At 39.6% G+C, this 16447-nt stretch overlaps 1 protein-coding gene across 6 annotated transcripts in view; it reads right to left on the bottom strand.

Moving 5' to 3' along the window:
* The window catches only part of ANK2 (ankyrin 2), a 1987506-nt gene that overhangs the window by 58574 nt on the left and 1912485 nt on the right, over positions 1–16447 (bottom strand). For all 6 annotated transcript variants that reach the window (XM_078676735.1, XM_078676733.1, XM_078676736.1 and 3 more), the window contains 4 exons: positions 11353–11632; positions 7338–7430; positions 6736–6819; positions 5055–5219 (listed from right to left, as the gene is read on the bottom strand). In XM_078676735.1, the coding sequence (XP_078532861.1) occupies positions 5055–5219; positions 6736–6819; positions 7338–7430; positions 11353–11632 (622 nt within the window). The remainder of the gene's footprint in view (positions 1–5054; positions 5220–6735; positions 6820–7337; positions 7431–11352; positions 11633–16447) is intronic.

Raw genomic sequence — 16447 nt, 5'->3', positions numbered from 1 at the left:
CACAACTGACTTGCATAAGGCAGGTCTCTGTCTTCAGTGGCATAGTAGGTAAATATGATGACCTGGAATACATCCCAACCAATCGTAAGGGATTGAGAATAACTCAAGCACTTCGTTTGTTGCAGTAGATGCATTAAAAATGCCCACATACGTGTTTCATGCTCCCTGTGCCACAGTTCTCAAACTATACCTCTCTGATGATGCGTACGTATTCTAAAACCGGACTGGAGTTGAAAGTGTTCCTGTCTGAAAAGAACCCGGACTGGCTGTTAGTGCAGAACTGTTCCTATTTGAGAAGGACCTACACAGATTTCTATATTACGGTCTGTCTAGAGTGCCATAGTGTGAGGAGAACGATAGTCTGTAATGCATCCTGAGTGAACTCCAGTTTCTCTTTGTTTGTTACTGATTTAATTTATTATTGCAAACTTTGCAATGTTTTTTAAAGGAGGGCACTATGCTATATGCAGTAATACAGCAAACTGGTACAAACCAGATATTGGTAAGGCAGTAGAGTTAATAAATGTCAAGACTTATGCCTTCCTCGTTAACTTAGTGCAAAAGTCAGAAACTAAAATGTTGTCCTTGCTGACTTCTCTGCTATTAGTTCTACAAAGGTCAACCAATATATTTCCCCCTATAACTATGGTTCTAGCAGTATAGGGAATCCCCTTCAGTGTCCCTGCTGGTGGCCCTTGACATATAATATGGTGACCTTTAAAGTATGAATATTTGCCACCTACAAATTTACCATAACTTCCCTTGTAGGCTGTTGGCATTGCCATATGCCTAGCACAGCACGGTTTTCTCATATTCTATGCGAAGGGTACGCAATCTCTATGGCTGTCCCACTTCTTTTGAATAACCCAGTTATCTGTGATTGGAATACTTTTTTCACTAATTCCTAGCACATTTTAGATGAAAGAGCTTCCACAGACAAAACTTTAGGAGAGCTTCTACAAGGCAGGGATCTGATACTGTCCGTTGTCTCAAATTATGAGTTGCTCCTTATTGAATATGAATGGTCTTAATAGACAAGGTTTTCTATCTTGCATCGGGGGCACCTGAGGCACATTAGTTGTTTGAGCCCATGCGGAGCCTCACACAGTGCCCCTCGAATGAGTATTACAAATAGGCCCACATTTACAAAAGTAAGTGCATCCACTTGCATGACTCAATACAGTGTTGCACTACTCTTGTGGACATTTCAAATGGTACGTAAATCTTTTTTTTGCAGTTTTATATAAGTGCAAATTAAAGCCAGAGTTATTGGAGCACTTTATATGAGCACCAATTAAATTACACAATGTCACAGTCACAGTTGTTTTTAAGGCACAGGGAAATTAAATGATTTGCCCAGAATCACACGATATTGTGCTGATGCTGAGACTCAAACCTGATTCCCCAGTTCCAAAGATGGCAGCTCTGGTTATAACACCACTTGCCACATTTTGTATTATGTAGTGTTGCGTGAGCAACCATGCCAAACGTTATTACAAGTAGGCTCTATTCCCTTTACTACCATCTTTTGGAAAGGAGAAATGTGAGATCAAAGATGGAGTAATGCTTTGTTGTTGCTCAATTTGACCAACCCAAAGACATTCCAGTTAAGAAACATGAGAATACAGAATGTTGATGTATGAAAACTCATTAGGCAAAAACAAAAAAAGGAGGACACGTGATTTAATGCCTAAACTGGGGAAGTATTGCTGTGCCGCCAAATGCATAAGATCAGCTTCAGGATACTGACTAACCATGACAGCCTGTGGGGTCATGTTGTCAACTAAAATTTCAGAAAGCACTTTGTCCACTACGCAGATATTGGTCAATACACTGCAACTGACTCTTTCTGTCATGTTTTCAACAAGTTTAAAAATGTGCTACGGTTTGTATCAATTATGGGCCAGAATATCCCTGCAAGTCTTCAAGTATGCCTTTAACATGGAAGTCTGACATATCATCTATCCAGAGATAGCATGTTCATGTCTCTGGGTAGTATGGTTTACTTTTATGGTTCAAATCTGTTTTATTGTCACCAATAACAAGCTTACCATAACTTGGTTTACTTTTATAATGTAAATTATTCTTGCTCCAAGTCACTGAGGTCTACTGAAAATGAGTAATTAGCTATTTGGTGCATGTGATACATTTCGTAATGTAGCATAGATGATTTTAGGCTTGTGATGTACTTTACCAAAAGGTAATCAAATGAGGCACTTTCATGGAAGTTCTTATTATGACCTGGTTTCTGAGAAAATGCTCTGTACTCCATTGCCCCTGATTACATCCTGGTTCCATCGCCCTAGTTGAGTGTTCTTTACAGCTCCCTTACCGAATGTATTAATTTATGTATTTAATGGTCTGTGTGCATGTGTTGTTAGCCTGTGGCTCCACTTCCCTTTGACTTTGTATGGTCTGCTTTCACCTGCAGTACAGAATGATTTCATCTAACTTGGCATTGTTGGTGATCCTATGGAAATCAGAAGCTGCATGTGGAGTGGGTTGTAAGCAACCAAGGACAGAGGATCTCTTCAGGGATTATTGTTGATGGTTCCAATGAGAGGAGCAATCTGGTCTTTCTACAGCAGTATTCACCATTTAGTTAATACATTTTCCATGTACATAACAAATCATCTTATACTCCACTGCCTGTGTGGACTTTTAAGACTCTGTTTTTCATTAGTGCAACACTAACATGAAAACTGAATTTTAGATGAGTTTTTATTTATATATTTAGACCTAAGCTGCAATACAACACAAGCGAGCCCTTGAGGTAATCACATTTCTTTCTTATACCTTCCTTAACAATCCTTCACAGCTAGGATTTCTGACTCGACAGAAATCCACGGTACACACATTCCTAAATTTCTCTCAAATTAGACTATTCACAGTCTCACTTTAGGTCCTCTAGCTCTCAGATTGGCTAGTTTAGTAATTTCCTGTTTATTGAATTGAGCATTATCATGCACTTAATGAGGATGTCCAAGGCTGGTGCCCTAATGAATTGTATTCCGATTCTCTGTGCTCTCTGAATAGAATCTGACAGAACATAATCCAAGGAAACTCTATTATTCCATGGGTAACATCATGCACACAAAGCTGTAAAAACCATAAGACACAATCACCTAACATGTTGAATTTCTACTTGCGTCACTTAGGGCCTCATGTACTATTATTCCAAATAAGAAATCGAAAATTGCAAAGAATAAGGGTTAGCAAGTTGCACATTTTATTTGGAATGTACTTAAGTGTTCTCTCTAGGAGAGGTTGCAATTTGATACCAATGTCTACCGAACACATTGGTATTTTGAGAACCAACCTATGTATTAATAGCTTTGTTTGAAAAATACTGAATCATAGGGGGTCGCACTTTAACCTACCTCATTATTATGCATGAGGTAGGTTGCAAATTGTGACCTACTATGATTACCTAGACTTACAGGCATGGTGGCCTGCTGGTGTCACCAGACCATCACATCTGTGATTGCTTTTAAAGGAAGAAATCTTTTTTTTGTTGTAAATGCAGACCGTTTTCATAAAAGGAAAAAAAGGGAAACATTTTCAACCATTTTTTAGGAGTAGGCAGCAGTACTAGGGACCACTGCCGGATCCTAAAATGTGTTTGTGTATATCTAAAAAGGGGGCCGCTTGGGGACCCATTCCCATTTGCGAATGGCTTAGGCATTCCTTTCAGGAAGTGGTAAAATATTAATGTTTGGACAAGATTTAAGTTGCAAAACATTAATACATAACGTAAGGAACCGGTATAAAGAAGATATGCAGTTTACATGCCTCATCCAAATACCGGTATTTACTAGCAAATCCAAATTGCGATTCAGTTATGTATGACAGAATCACAATTTGGGTCTTGTACATTTAAAAATACCATTTTGCGGTCATCAAGCCTCAGATTTGACCTTTGCGACTGTAAAATTACTCTGTACAAGACAACCGTAGTTGCTTAAACCAGCACTCTCTGACCTGCTGTCTCCTGCGACTCAACAAGATGCTGCTGGACATGAATACATTTCTAATGATTTTTACACCCCAACCTAAACAATGTACTTAATTACAAACATTGTATAAATAAAAGAAACGTGTCCCTTCATTTCACACACTCATACTATCACTCTGGATTTCTAAAACTACTAGAGCTTACATTCCGAACATCCTATGATGATAAACATTTTCACACTACTCCTAAGTATGAAAAGGCTTTCGAGATTGAATAAAGCAGATTAGAAACGTCTTCTTCTCATGTTTAATTCAGACATTAGTGTTACTCAACAACTGGCTGATGTTACTCCTCCTTTAGCAGCCGCGGTCGGTAGGGGAGTACCTGCCGGGGCGGTGACGTGGGGAGGAGGAGGGGCATAGTGGGGGGTAGTAATCTATGGATAATGGACGTTTACAGGTAAGTAAACATATAAATAAATCAAACAAATTTTGTTGTGTGCACTGCATCCCTAAATGTAATGCAGTGCACGCAACGAAATTTGTTTGATTTATTTATATGTTTACTTACCTGTAAACATTCATTATCCATAGATTACTACCCCCACCCTGCCCCTCCCCCTCCCCACGTCACCGCCCCGGCAGCTACTCCCCAACCGACTGCAGCTGTTCTTTAGAGGGTATAAATAGATATCTCCTCTAAATATGTCGCAATCAGCTGCGGCCTGTGCAGGTGAGAGCGGTGGACCGGGTGTGGGATTTCGACAGACAATGAGGGAAAACGAACTAATGAATTTTCCCTTGTCATCATCCGTTGAAATCCTCCTCACCATCACTCTTACCTGCACGAGCCGTGGCTGGTAGAAATGCCCTCTAAAAAGGGAAAGTTGGACATCTTCCAAACTCTAAATAATCCCCTAACTTTCTTAGTTGGAAATTAATCCAATAAACAGAGCACCAAGCAGTTGGGTGGTTAAACAAATCCAAACTTACAATGTGGATTTCTCTGGATTATGTTGCATGTCAGGGTGCTATAGATAGTGAATATATAGCACATTAAACATGATTCTCATGGATTAAGAAGTATGTGGCAGTCCCACCTCAGAATGCTCACTGTCACTCTTCAGCACAGTGCGCTTGAGCACTTTAGAGTATGCATCTCCCTCTGAGACATCAACTGGCTCCTGTGGCTCTCCATGGACAATGACTTCCTCTTTTTCTGTGCCGTCTGGTAAAACATATCGCCTGATGATCTTCCGTGTAATCTAAAAGGGATTTGAACCAAAAGTAAAATTACCATTCCAACATCATAAAACAATCCACAAACTACTTTTATAATGATGGAAGACATACAATGATCTACTACACGCAGGTCAGGTTTGTGCCCAAAATGTAACAGTTCATGAAGACTTTAGAAAGTTGACCGTAAGTTCCTATTTCTGCTAGTTATGTCCATAGAGTGACTTTCTGTAACGTATGCTTGATAATATACATCACATCCTGGCTATCATGTGATCCGAATACCCATTTTGTGGAGTACTAGACCAATACAACTGAAATCATAAGGTGTCCACAACACCACACACTACTCCCAGAACCTTCCAATGCCATCACTTATGCTTTAGTATTGAAAGATATGGCTCAGGATAATTCTGTCATCAGCCTCTTTTCTGACATCGAAAGAATGGTGGTGGTTGTAAATTAAAACTGGACACATGTTTACTAGAAATTGTATTAAGGCCTCAAAGAAGTTTAACAAAAGCTGCCAAATAAATCTACCAATGGTCAGGAATGTCAATGTCAGCAATCTGAATTATATATGAATCTACTTTCCAGATGTGAACGGCACTGAAACCTTGTTATGTTGTTTCTTTTTCTTAGCAGGTTGGTACAATGCAAACGTATGTAAAAGGAGCAGTACAGCATCTTGCAAAGAACATGCTTAATTTTGCAAAATCATCTTAATCACAAAGTGCCCCATTCAGATTAGGATGGTGTGTGAAGTCTACATGGGCCAGCATTAAAGAAACTTAAGATGCCAGGAAACACATAATTTAGTGCTTTATAATGTGTAAATATTTCTAAATGTATCAAAGAATTGTTTTGATTAATGGTGGAAGTTGAAAGTAATGTAGTCTAGTACTAGAGGGTGTTCCGAAAGGTCCTTCTATTATGGCACAAAATACACAACAACATATGTGGCCTCAACTGTGAACGGGATAATATACCAATGCTATAGATTAATAATATGTGAATTTTTGAGAGAAACAAGATCAATGAAGTCTAAAAGCATTGAGCTCAGTGTACCAGGTATTGCCGGGGCACATAATCTCAGTGGCCATTTTGTGTATTTGAATGTCAACTATTTCCATCCTTCTTATGCAGTGAATACAATATGAGAAATCACATTTCTAGAAGGTGGAGTTCTACTGACATCATCTTGTTCATTTCACAAATGTTAGTATGCTTTAGAATGCTAATTTCACCGAAAAGTGAAATTGGACCAACCTTTTGCTCAGGAGAAGCAGAAAAAAACATGTTTATTATTCAAACACATCTGCAAATACTTAAAAACAACTAAGACCATACACTTTACGTCATCTTTCCAAAAGTTTTCTACAAAAAAGTCTCATCAAGGTCAGTTAAACTGCCCTAGAATGGGGGACCTTGTACTGGTTTTAGGTAATTCAGTAAGGTTGCTGAGCAATTTTGTGTAGCTTTGTGCACTTACAAGTAGCAGTTCTAATGAGGTGATTACCAGTACAAAATAAACAGTCTTACCTTCTTTACAACAGTGCAACCATTTTCATCGGTATACTGCTCTTCGGTTACTGTTTCCGGTGGAATGTCAGACATGCTACCTGCCTGTAATGATGAGAAATAAAAGAGGAAGTGAACACCCTTTCCTGAACACCTGCAGAAATAATTGTGCTCTCTGTCAGCTGGCATTGTTAGCAAGACATGTATTCTAGGAGTGTTGTTTAACTGCAAAAGAGGGTGAATTGTTCGGCAATTAAATGTTAAAGACATGCAAAGTCAAACCAAACATAAAAGGATAAAAAATAAATTAGTTGACAATTTAGTGTTGAGAAGCAAACTAAAATAGACGAGTTGTCTCATTGGGATGCATCTTTCGGATGGATGCTACAGTGGACAGGGATTTGCCATACACGCTGCAGTGCACTTTTGTTCAAACTCATATCGGGTCAGTGTTATCACAATCTTTCCATGGCCATGCATTTTTCAGGACGCATGCTGGCTTCGCAACCTTAGTGCCAACCAGGTGCAGGCCTTAGTGGTAGAGCTGTGAGGGTTGCTGTGAATGTGACCAGGGCAGTATTACCAGGTGTTACAGGGTCGTGCATTAGTGGAACACTTTGTACCTGAATAATCACCCGGCGGCGAACGACCCTGGTAGTTACCAACTCCTCGTCATCAGAGCCATTCTCCAGCCCACCTAGTTCCTCTGCTAGCTCCTAGTGGAAGCATGGAAGCAGTGTGCTGTTTATCACACTAAATGTATACTACGTGCTACTAATCATGATATGTTTGCCCTTAGGTGTACTTTGTTGTATCTTAATGTAAATGTAATACAGTTGATTAAAATGACACAGGAGATAGAGAAACAGTACTAGAAACCATACAAATTGATTCACTAAAATGCCAGGTGTAGCGAAAATGGATTTGTCCTTAAGATTAAGGAAAAATATGAAAAATATAGTGAATCCACACATTATGCATATTCTGCAAGGACCATAACAATTTCTGGGAGAATGCATGATCCGCAAGATGCGTGCCCGAGATAAAGTTTTAACTTAAATAATTTTTTGGAGGCATGTATTACAAAGCTCGATATTAAAAATTTCAGGGACCTACTTTAGACATGTATATTAGATTTAGCCATAATAACATTGAAGTGGAAAAAAATAAAATTCTTCAGGTGGAAAAAGTACACATTGTCAAAACGGTCAATCTTATTAAATGTATGGTTGAAACATGTCAACCAAATATTTGATTCTGTGGCAGAATTTTTAGAAAATGGGCACTGATTCCAATTCTTATTAACCTATGTCCTGGATATAATAGCGGTAAACATTGAATAAACAAGTTCTTCTTAGTTCATTAACACATGATTTCACTAGCTGATTCATCAAACACTTGTTCAGATCACACATCTATACAGAGTTTATGCAGCAAAATACTGGGAGGACTGTGAGCGCTCTTTTTTTAGGTACAGTCGAATAAAACAGAACACATTTACTTTTTATATTAAGACAATAAAAAACTAGAAAATCCCGATTCTGAGCAAATGGAGAATTGCACACAAAGCAGGATTGTGTGTATTGTGGTTACTACTGTATTATCAAGTTTTGCCTCCATGCAATTTTTGTCAGGTAAACCTGGCAGAATTTGTGTGGGGAAAGACTGCATCAATCCACGTTTTTGTATATCGCAAAATAGAAGAAACGTGGAATGATCTTGTTATCGGTAATTTAGGCAGGTGCAGTACTACTGCAGTAAAATACTACAAGATTTGGAGTGTGCCCTCTAAGATGATGAATATGAACCTACAAGAGTGCGAGTGAAAGTAACTGCTAATGCAAATAACGATGTACAGAATTCCTTGGTATCAAGGGTCATTTTAAATTTTCCTTTCAAGGGGGAAAATCGAGTGCTTGAACTCAGTGCTTGAACTCCTCCTAGGTAAACATATTACCCATGCTTTCTAAGCAAGTTAGGGTACTCTGATGATATTTTGGACTAGACAGTATGTACGTATATCGCATTTGTACTTAGTAACATGTTTTGTTGTTTAACATTTGCAAGATTGGAAGACAGACTCTATCAATGGATAATCCTGTACCATATTTTTTTGAATTAACAATTTGCCTTTGAAAACTCAAGATTTAAAGATAACTGGAATCATAAAATATGTTAATTTTCTTGGACGGCTGTGTACAACATAAGTTGAGAAAAACTGAATTACTTGCCAGGTTATTGGGATGTTCACATAAAATAAATGTTGACTACAACAAAATCCACTGAAACCACTTGTTAAAATCAGGGTTGTCCTGAAAAAGTAGCATGGATTTGGCCTCCATAGCCAAATGTTGGGCAGCTCTGTGCTAGGGCAATAGTAACTAAACACATGCACTTAAAGACTATATGAATGTGCATAACATGTGCATTCGTCCTTGCAATCGTTTAGGTGGGACTAAAGAGTGTTTTTTTCTATGTGTGACAGATATATGTGCCTCTTTCTGCCGTGACAGTTTGAGAGCTCTTTATTCCAAAGAAAATGATGCGCTTGGAAAGCATGGGTTTGGGAGTTACAATTATTAATTTAGCATATCGATATTTCTAATCTAGTAAGACTCGAGGCAGCCATGATAAGTGATGCTGTCATCAAAGAAGCACAGTTGGGTAAAGATATATGACGTGAGTGTAGCTTGCCTTGAATCTATTTCCTATTAAATACTCTTTCTCAAGGGACCTCTACCAATGAACGTATTGTACTTGGCACCACATGTGCATTCCAATCTCTGAAAACATAATGTGCCTGCATTCATAAATCCAGAAACCCCCATCGTCTTTGATGCAAAGGAGTGCGACAGTGCAGCAATAGATGAAAATGACCCCTGCATGAATAACCATTTACAAGTACAAGTGGCTAAAGAATTTTTTATTTTTATTTCTTCTTTCTTAGCTTTTTTCTTCATCCATCTGTTTATTGTCTCTTTCCCTCTTTCCCTTCTTTCCTCATTCCATACTTTCTACCTCCCTCTTTTTTCCTCCTTCCTCCACTATGGTCTCTCCACAGGGTGACGCAATATGGACTGGCTTTGAGCTTAATCACGAAACAACCTTGAGCTACAGTTAACTATGGTCAGACACTCTACCTAGCACAGTCCATTCTTTTCTGCAGACCCATTTATAAATATTGTTTCTAACTCAATTCTATATGAATATTTTTCTAATTATTTCCTTCATACCCTTTTGTAGATATTTTTCTAGTGGCTATGTCCTGCCTGACCATTTGAAGAGCTAGGCTCTAATACTAGCTTTGGCACTTACCCAAAGCAATGATATGATTTGGGGCGCCTCACTTTTTATCTCTGTAATTGAAAATGTGCCTATTGTGATCTGCAATGCAACTATGTAACAAACTGCTGTATAATTGTACAGTTGTCTACTGCTGTGCTGTTAAATACTGTAGAATTGTACATTTGTCTATTGTAATAGAAAATGTGCGCTGCATCTATATAACAAACTGCGTATAATTGTAACACTTGTCTACTATAATTAAAAATGTGCAATGCAACTATGCAACAAACTGCTGGATAATTGAACATTTGTCTACTATAATTAAACATGTGCAATGCAACTATGCCACAAACTGCTGTATAATTGAACATTTGTCCATTGTAATAAAAAATGCGCAATGCGTCTATGTAACAAACTGTTGTATAATGGTACATTTGTCTACTGTAATTAAAAATGTGCAATGCAACTATGCAACAAACTGCTGTGCTGTTAAATACTGTACCAAGTATGCAACTCGAGCCAATTTCCCCATTTTACCTAGTTAATGTAATCCAATCAACCAGATCCCAGTACACATAATTGAATTAGACGCACTTCGCATTAGATATCACATTGGTTATATTTTCTACTACAATAGTCAAATGTTCTCTAGAAAGTACTCTGCTGTTTCTTGGAGCTACGTCTGTGCAATGCCAAATGCCAAATTTAAAAGTATAAATGCCAGGGATTTTCTCTGTGTTCACTTTGCCAAACATTGTATGCTGGTATTGATCATCTTTGTTTTACATGGTAATATTACAACTGAATGCTGTCAAAAATCTTTTGTTCAAGCTTTTTTGATTGTCATCTTTCTCTTATAAGCATTGACTAGGAATGCACCAGGAAGGTGAGGCATTAACTGCATCGAGTAAATACCAACACAACAAGGTGTGTTCTGGACTGACTGCAGTAAATTTATCCTGTTCCAAATTTTCCTCTGGATAATTAGGAATTGCACATGGAACTGACATTTTCTACACTACATCAGGTATCGGAATTTACCATATGTTTTTCTCCAGGTAAAGTTAGTCAGGTTTACGAGGGGGAAACTGAGGGAGAGTTTGTGCAGGGACTGGAATTAACTTCTCGCACCACCTTTGATCAGGGCCTTAGTCTAGTGTCCCGTTTCCAATCTATTCATCAAAGGTGCCTCTTCTTCAAACATTTAATGGTTCCCTGACCTCGAAACCCGAAAAAACACCCATTCCATGGTGTCTGCTCCAGAAGAAACCTATAAAAAAGTTTCTAGCTACAAATGGGCTCTTGATCATCATCATAAACATGAATAATCTCTATTGTGCATTGTGTCCTCACCTTTTCAAATGACCCAGCCTCACTGCACCTCTCATGTTTTGCTGGTGACTCATCATCAGTGGCTTCTTCGATGGCAAGATCTCTGCCTCCTGGCGACAAGTCTTCCTGCTGGAAAGGCCGCTCCTCAGGTTCTTGCACGATGGGAGAATTTTCCTTATCATCAAACACCGGCCTCTCATATCCTTCAGGCGTTACTGTAATTTCTTCATAATCTTCCCCCTGGGAACTTACTCTTTGCCTTGCCTTGGCTGCAGCTGGTAATTCTTCAGGAGACGTGACGCTGCAGGAACACAAAACACAAATCGATAAGTAAAACAAGCTGACTTTGCCAAAATCTCGGTTTACTTATACCCCACATGTTGCCTTCTAAGCTCAAGTTATTTTTTGAAATGTTATAGTCTAGCTGATTCATAAATTATTTTTATTAATCATGAAATATCATTTGCCCGGGCTCTGTAGGCATTCCACATGGGGAAGCACTAGTGTCTGTGGCCCATTCCTTTATACTACAGTGCCCTGGTGGCAGATAAACATATTTTTTTTGTGTGTGTTAATGACATTAGCCTTGTATGTTATCACCCTTAGACCAGACCTTAATTTTCCATGGTCATTTTAATTTAGTTTATATTTTAATTTCAAAAACGTACTCTTCACCCTAGAGGACATGAGGGCATTGAACAAAGCCATATACATGTTACAACATTGACAATTAGTACTAACAATAAAACAAACAAAAATAGAATAACCATACAAATTCAAACAATAACAAGATAACTCTGGAAGTAAGCCTGGGCATGTGTTCATATGCTATGCTAACAGGTGGACAAGGCATATTAAAAGAGATACAGGAGAGGATTTTAGCCTAAAAAGTCAAATACATAAAGTAGTTATCAAACAAGATTAAGGATATCTTTAGCACCTTTCAGAAAATGACTAAGCCTGTGGCTTTTCAGAATAGCCCTTGCAGAACCTGGCAACATGTGAGGAGATTATGTTCTTCGAGGCTGAAATTATAAACACTCATTTATCTCTAATTTTAAGCCATCTGTCTACACCCTCCTCCTGAGACCAACCAGGCACCCTGCTTTCGACTTTGCTTATTGCAAAGGGACTTGGTCATTTTTAGCACTGTGTGAAAGGGAATGTCTTCTGCCTGACTACGCTTGTATGCAGATCACAAGTCTGGAGCCCATCAAAGCAATATCAGATAAAAGATTAAATCTGGGATCCATACTATGAACAGATCGATTTTTCTTTCCCCGGATCAATTTACAACCAATCGAACTTATGGAAATCCCTCCTCTCCAACAACTAGGCTGTGCCAGCCACAAAATGCATCAGTCTACAGAAAACGGATCACATGAATCCAACATCACACGTACTTGGTGGGCTCCAAGAGGAGTTGAAAAATTCAAATGACAAGGCAATCAAACTGGCCACTTTAACAAAGGCCAAGATGATATGAAAAATGTCACACCTTTTGCCAGGAAAGTACTTCCTGTAAACACACGACTGATCCAATCCACAAAAGGGCCTCTCAGCTACGGAAAAATGGAAGCAGCACAATGAGTGTTTGGGGGGCCGAAATCAAGAACACATTGAAATCTGGCATGAACATTCAATCTAACCACCTTTGCTTTCCGCAACTGTTGAAGACAGAGTTTGTCCATCAGGGCATTTGGCACAAGGCTTGCACTGACAAGGTAATCTCTTCTGGAATGTGCAAATGCCATTACTATATGTTATTATTATAACTCAGAGAAACCAGGCACGCTTATGTTCTTGAAAGAACTATTTATTATAGGGGCTGGTATAATAAAGTAATTACCTAAAAAAGCCTGTGTTATGAACTGTTCAGGTAGCAACTGAGATATATGAGTAAGCATTCACTTCTCTGGCTGGATTCGGACTAAACATAAATATATCAATTGTTAACACACTTTCTGCTGTATAAAGTAATCCTGTGAAGTGTCCAGAAAGTGCTGCTAAATGATCAAGTGCTTTGAAGTGACCGGAACAAAACATATGATGCTCTGTGGATTTCATGACTAACTAAATATAAGTAATAAACCATGCTACATTTAAATTGGTTGAACAACCTCTACAAAGGTATGAGCTCTACAAAGTGTGCATTGCTACGTCACCAATCACAGCTAGCATGTGATCTTAACCTAGGTTCATGAGAGGATTTTATATTCGTAAGATTTTTTATCTTTTTAAAAAATGTGATGCCTTGATCTTCCCCATCACAGTATCTCCAGCTTGAGCTCTATCCAGTGGCATTGTTGCACTGCTGCATTGTTTTAAACTGTACTCGTGAATAATGGACGTTTTAGCAGTACTGTACGTGGAAGGGAAGCTTCAAATGCTTCTGCAACTGTACTGTACCTGTGTCCTCTGTGGGAGGAAAGCCTAGTCTGCTGCTGTACATGATGAAATTGGGGGTGGGGGGGAAGGGTCTGAGAACAGAACAAGCATGCGGACTAGCTTAGCATGCTTTAGACAGCACTCAAGGCATAAAGTCTCATCGTAGATTTCCCACCTCCCAGGTTTATCAGGAGAAAAATATCATTTGAATGTCACACTAAAGAACTGGAGAGCAAATGCTTCATTGATAATATTACTCCCAGAAGGCATAGACCATTTATCAAAGATCTCAAACAGATCCTCTTTTTTTGCTCTTAAAAATGGATACATAACAGGCAGCAGTGCAAGGCTTGCTGAGAAAGATACCTATTGGAAAGTATGTCTGGAGTGGTGTCTCCGTTTTAATTCAAAATAGATTAGATTCAAATGAAATCAGATTGTGTGTGCAGATGATTAACAAAGTAACGCTAAGAAACAAAAAAAATTAAAGGACAGCCATCATGTCATCAAAATGTCTAAAAAATTATAGCTTCTAAGACGTCTGCAAACAAATCTATTCTGAGATTATCAACACAATTAGTAATGGAGCCTGAGGTGCTCTTCTGCAGGTTGTAATTATGCACACCAAGGAACACAAAGAAACTATAGGAATTTTGAAGAATGGAAGCATAGAATCTTGAATGTTACATGTTTGAAAAAGAGGAGATGCTTGAATCTAAAAATAATTGTGATGTTATTATCTTTGAACAAAGATCTTATTGCAACTGATAGTCACTGGAGAGCCTTCAAGACAGTAACAATGTGAGTTTGTACATTTACATTGAGAAGTAGTCTTACTGCTGAACTTTGAATTCTTTGCAGCTTTGTCATGATTGAGAATGGTATGCAATGGCTTCGTCCATTAGCCTAATCCAGTTTAGAGAGGAGAACAAGTTACTTACCTTCGGTAACGCTTTTTCTGGTAGATACAGTATCTGCCTGTGGATTCCTAACCTTGTGAATATCCCCCTTGCGTCAGCAACATTCGGAAAATTCTTTGTAGTACGCCGGCGTGGACGACGTCATAGGAGCACGGCATCGCGCGCGACTCCGTCTGACGTCACCGACTCCTTATTAGACCCACGTCGGCGTGATGACGTCAGTTCCGCCCTTTTTTCCGTGCCTTCGAGGCACCCGGACGGAACAATGACAGCAAATATACATATATACAGTGTACATAGTACATACAAATCAAAACTGCACACATAGTGCGTAGCAAAGGTATTAAAAACCCAATACATACAAATATAAATACACAAACTCAGGTATAGCAGAGCGGACAACGGGGAGGCAGGTGGGTCAGTGAGGAATCCACAGGCAGATACTGTATCTACCAGAAAAAGCGTTACCGAGGGTAAGTAACTTGTTCTTCTGATATATACATCTGCCTTGTGGATTCCTCACCTTGTGAATAGAGTCCCACAGCAGTCCCCACTCCCGGAGGAGGGTGTCTACTCTGCTATACCAAGAAATCTTGGAGGACAGAGCGCGCGAAGTGGCCTTCCCTCCTCACCTCGGTATCTAAGCAATAGTGCTTTGCGAAAGTGTGGAGGGAGGCCCAAGTCGCGGCTCTGCAAATGTCCTCAACAGGAACACCTCTAGACAAAGCCGATGTTGTAGACTTTGCTCTAGTTGAATGAGCTCTGATACCCTCAGGAGGGTCCTTACCCGCCAGAGAGTAGCAAATCTTGATGCACAGGATTATCCATCTGGAAAGTGTGCGCTTGTGCACCGCTCTGCCCTTTTTGCAGCCAGCAAAACCCACGAAGAGCTGATCAACACGACAGTCTTTAGTCCTATCGAGACAGAAACTGACTGCTCTCTTAGGGTCCAAGCGATGAAGCCTCTCCTCCTCCTTGGAAGGGGGAGGATAAAAGGTAGGAAGGGTAATGGATTGTCCTAAATGGAAGGGAGTTACCACCTTAGGGTGAAAAGCAGCCCTGGTCCTGAGTACCATTCTTTCAGCATGAATGGTCAAGAAAGGGGGCTTGGAACTAAGAGCCTGAAGCTCACTTACCCTCCTTGCCGAGGTAATTGCAACCAAGAAGACCGTTTTAAAAGATAGAAGCCTCAAGGGACACTTGTGCAAGGGTTCGAAGGGAGAACCCATCAAATAGGTTAACACAAGATTCAAATCCCAATGAGGAACAATAAAAGGAGTAGGAGGGAACTTATTAGTGAGACCCTTCAAAAATCTTAAAACTACAGGAGACTTAAAAAGAGAGGGCTGATCCGGCAAACAGAGAAATGCAGACTAAGCCGAAAGATAACCCTTGACTGTGGCAACAGCAAATCCTTCCTGCGCCAGAGAAAGCGCAAACTGTAAAATGTCAGACAAACAAGCCTTTAAAGGGTCAACAGCCCTCTCCCCACACTAAGAGACAAATTTAGACCACCTATAAGAATAGATGGACTTAGTGGAGTCACGCCTGGCAGAAAGAATGACATCCACCACATCGTGAGGGAGAGAAAAGAAATTCAAGTTGCCCCGTTCAATCTCCAGGCATGAAGGTGTAATGTCTGGAGGTGGGGGTGTAGAACCTGCCCCTCCATCTGAGAGAGGAGGTCTGCCCTGAGAGGGAGACGGAGCGGCGGGTGAGAGGAGAGGTGGAGAAGATCTGTGTACCACACCCTTCTTGGCCAATCCGGGGCGATCAATATAACTTGGGCCCGGTCTTGGCGAACCTTC

The sequence above is a fragment of the Lissotriton helveticus genome, chromosome 2_1 (genome assembly GCF_964261635.1).
Source record: "Lissotriton helveticus chromosome 2_1, aLisHel1.1, whole genome shotgun sequence".
Taxonomy (NCBI): domain Eukaryota; kingdom Metazoa; phylum Chordata; class Amphibia; order Caudata; family Salamandridae; genus Lissotriton; species Lissotriton helveticus.
Note: the sequence above shows the minus strand (reverse complement) of the source record. Positions and strands in the feature narration are given on the sequence as shown.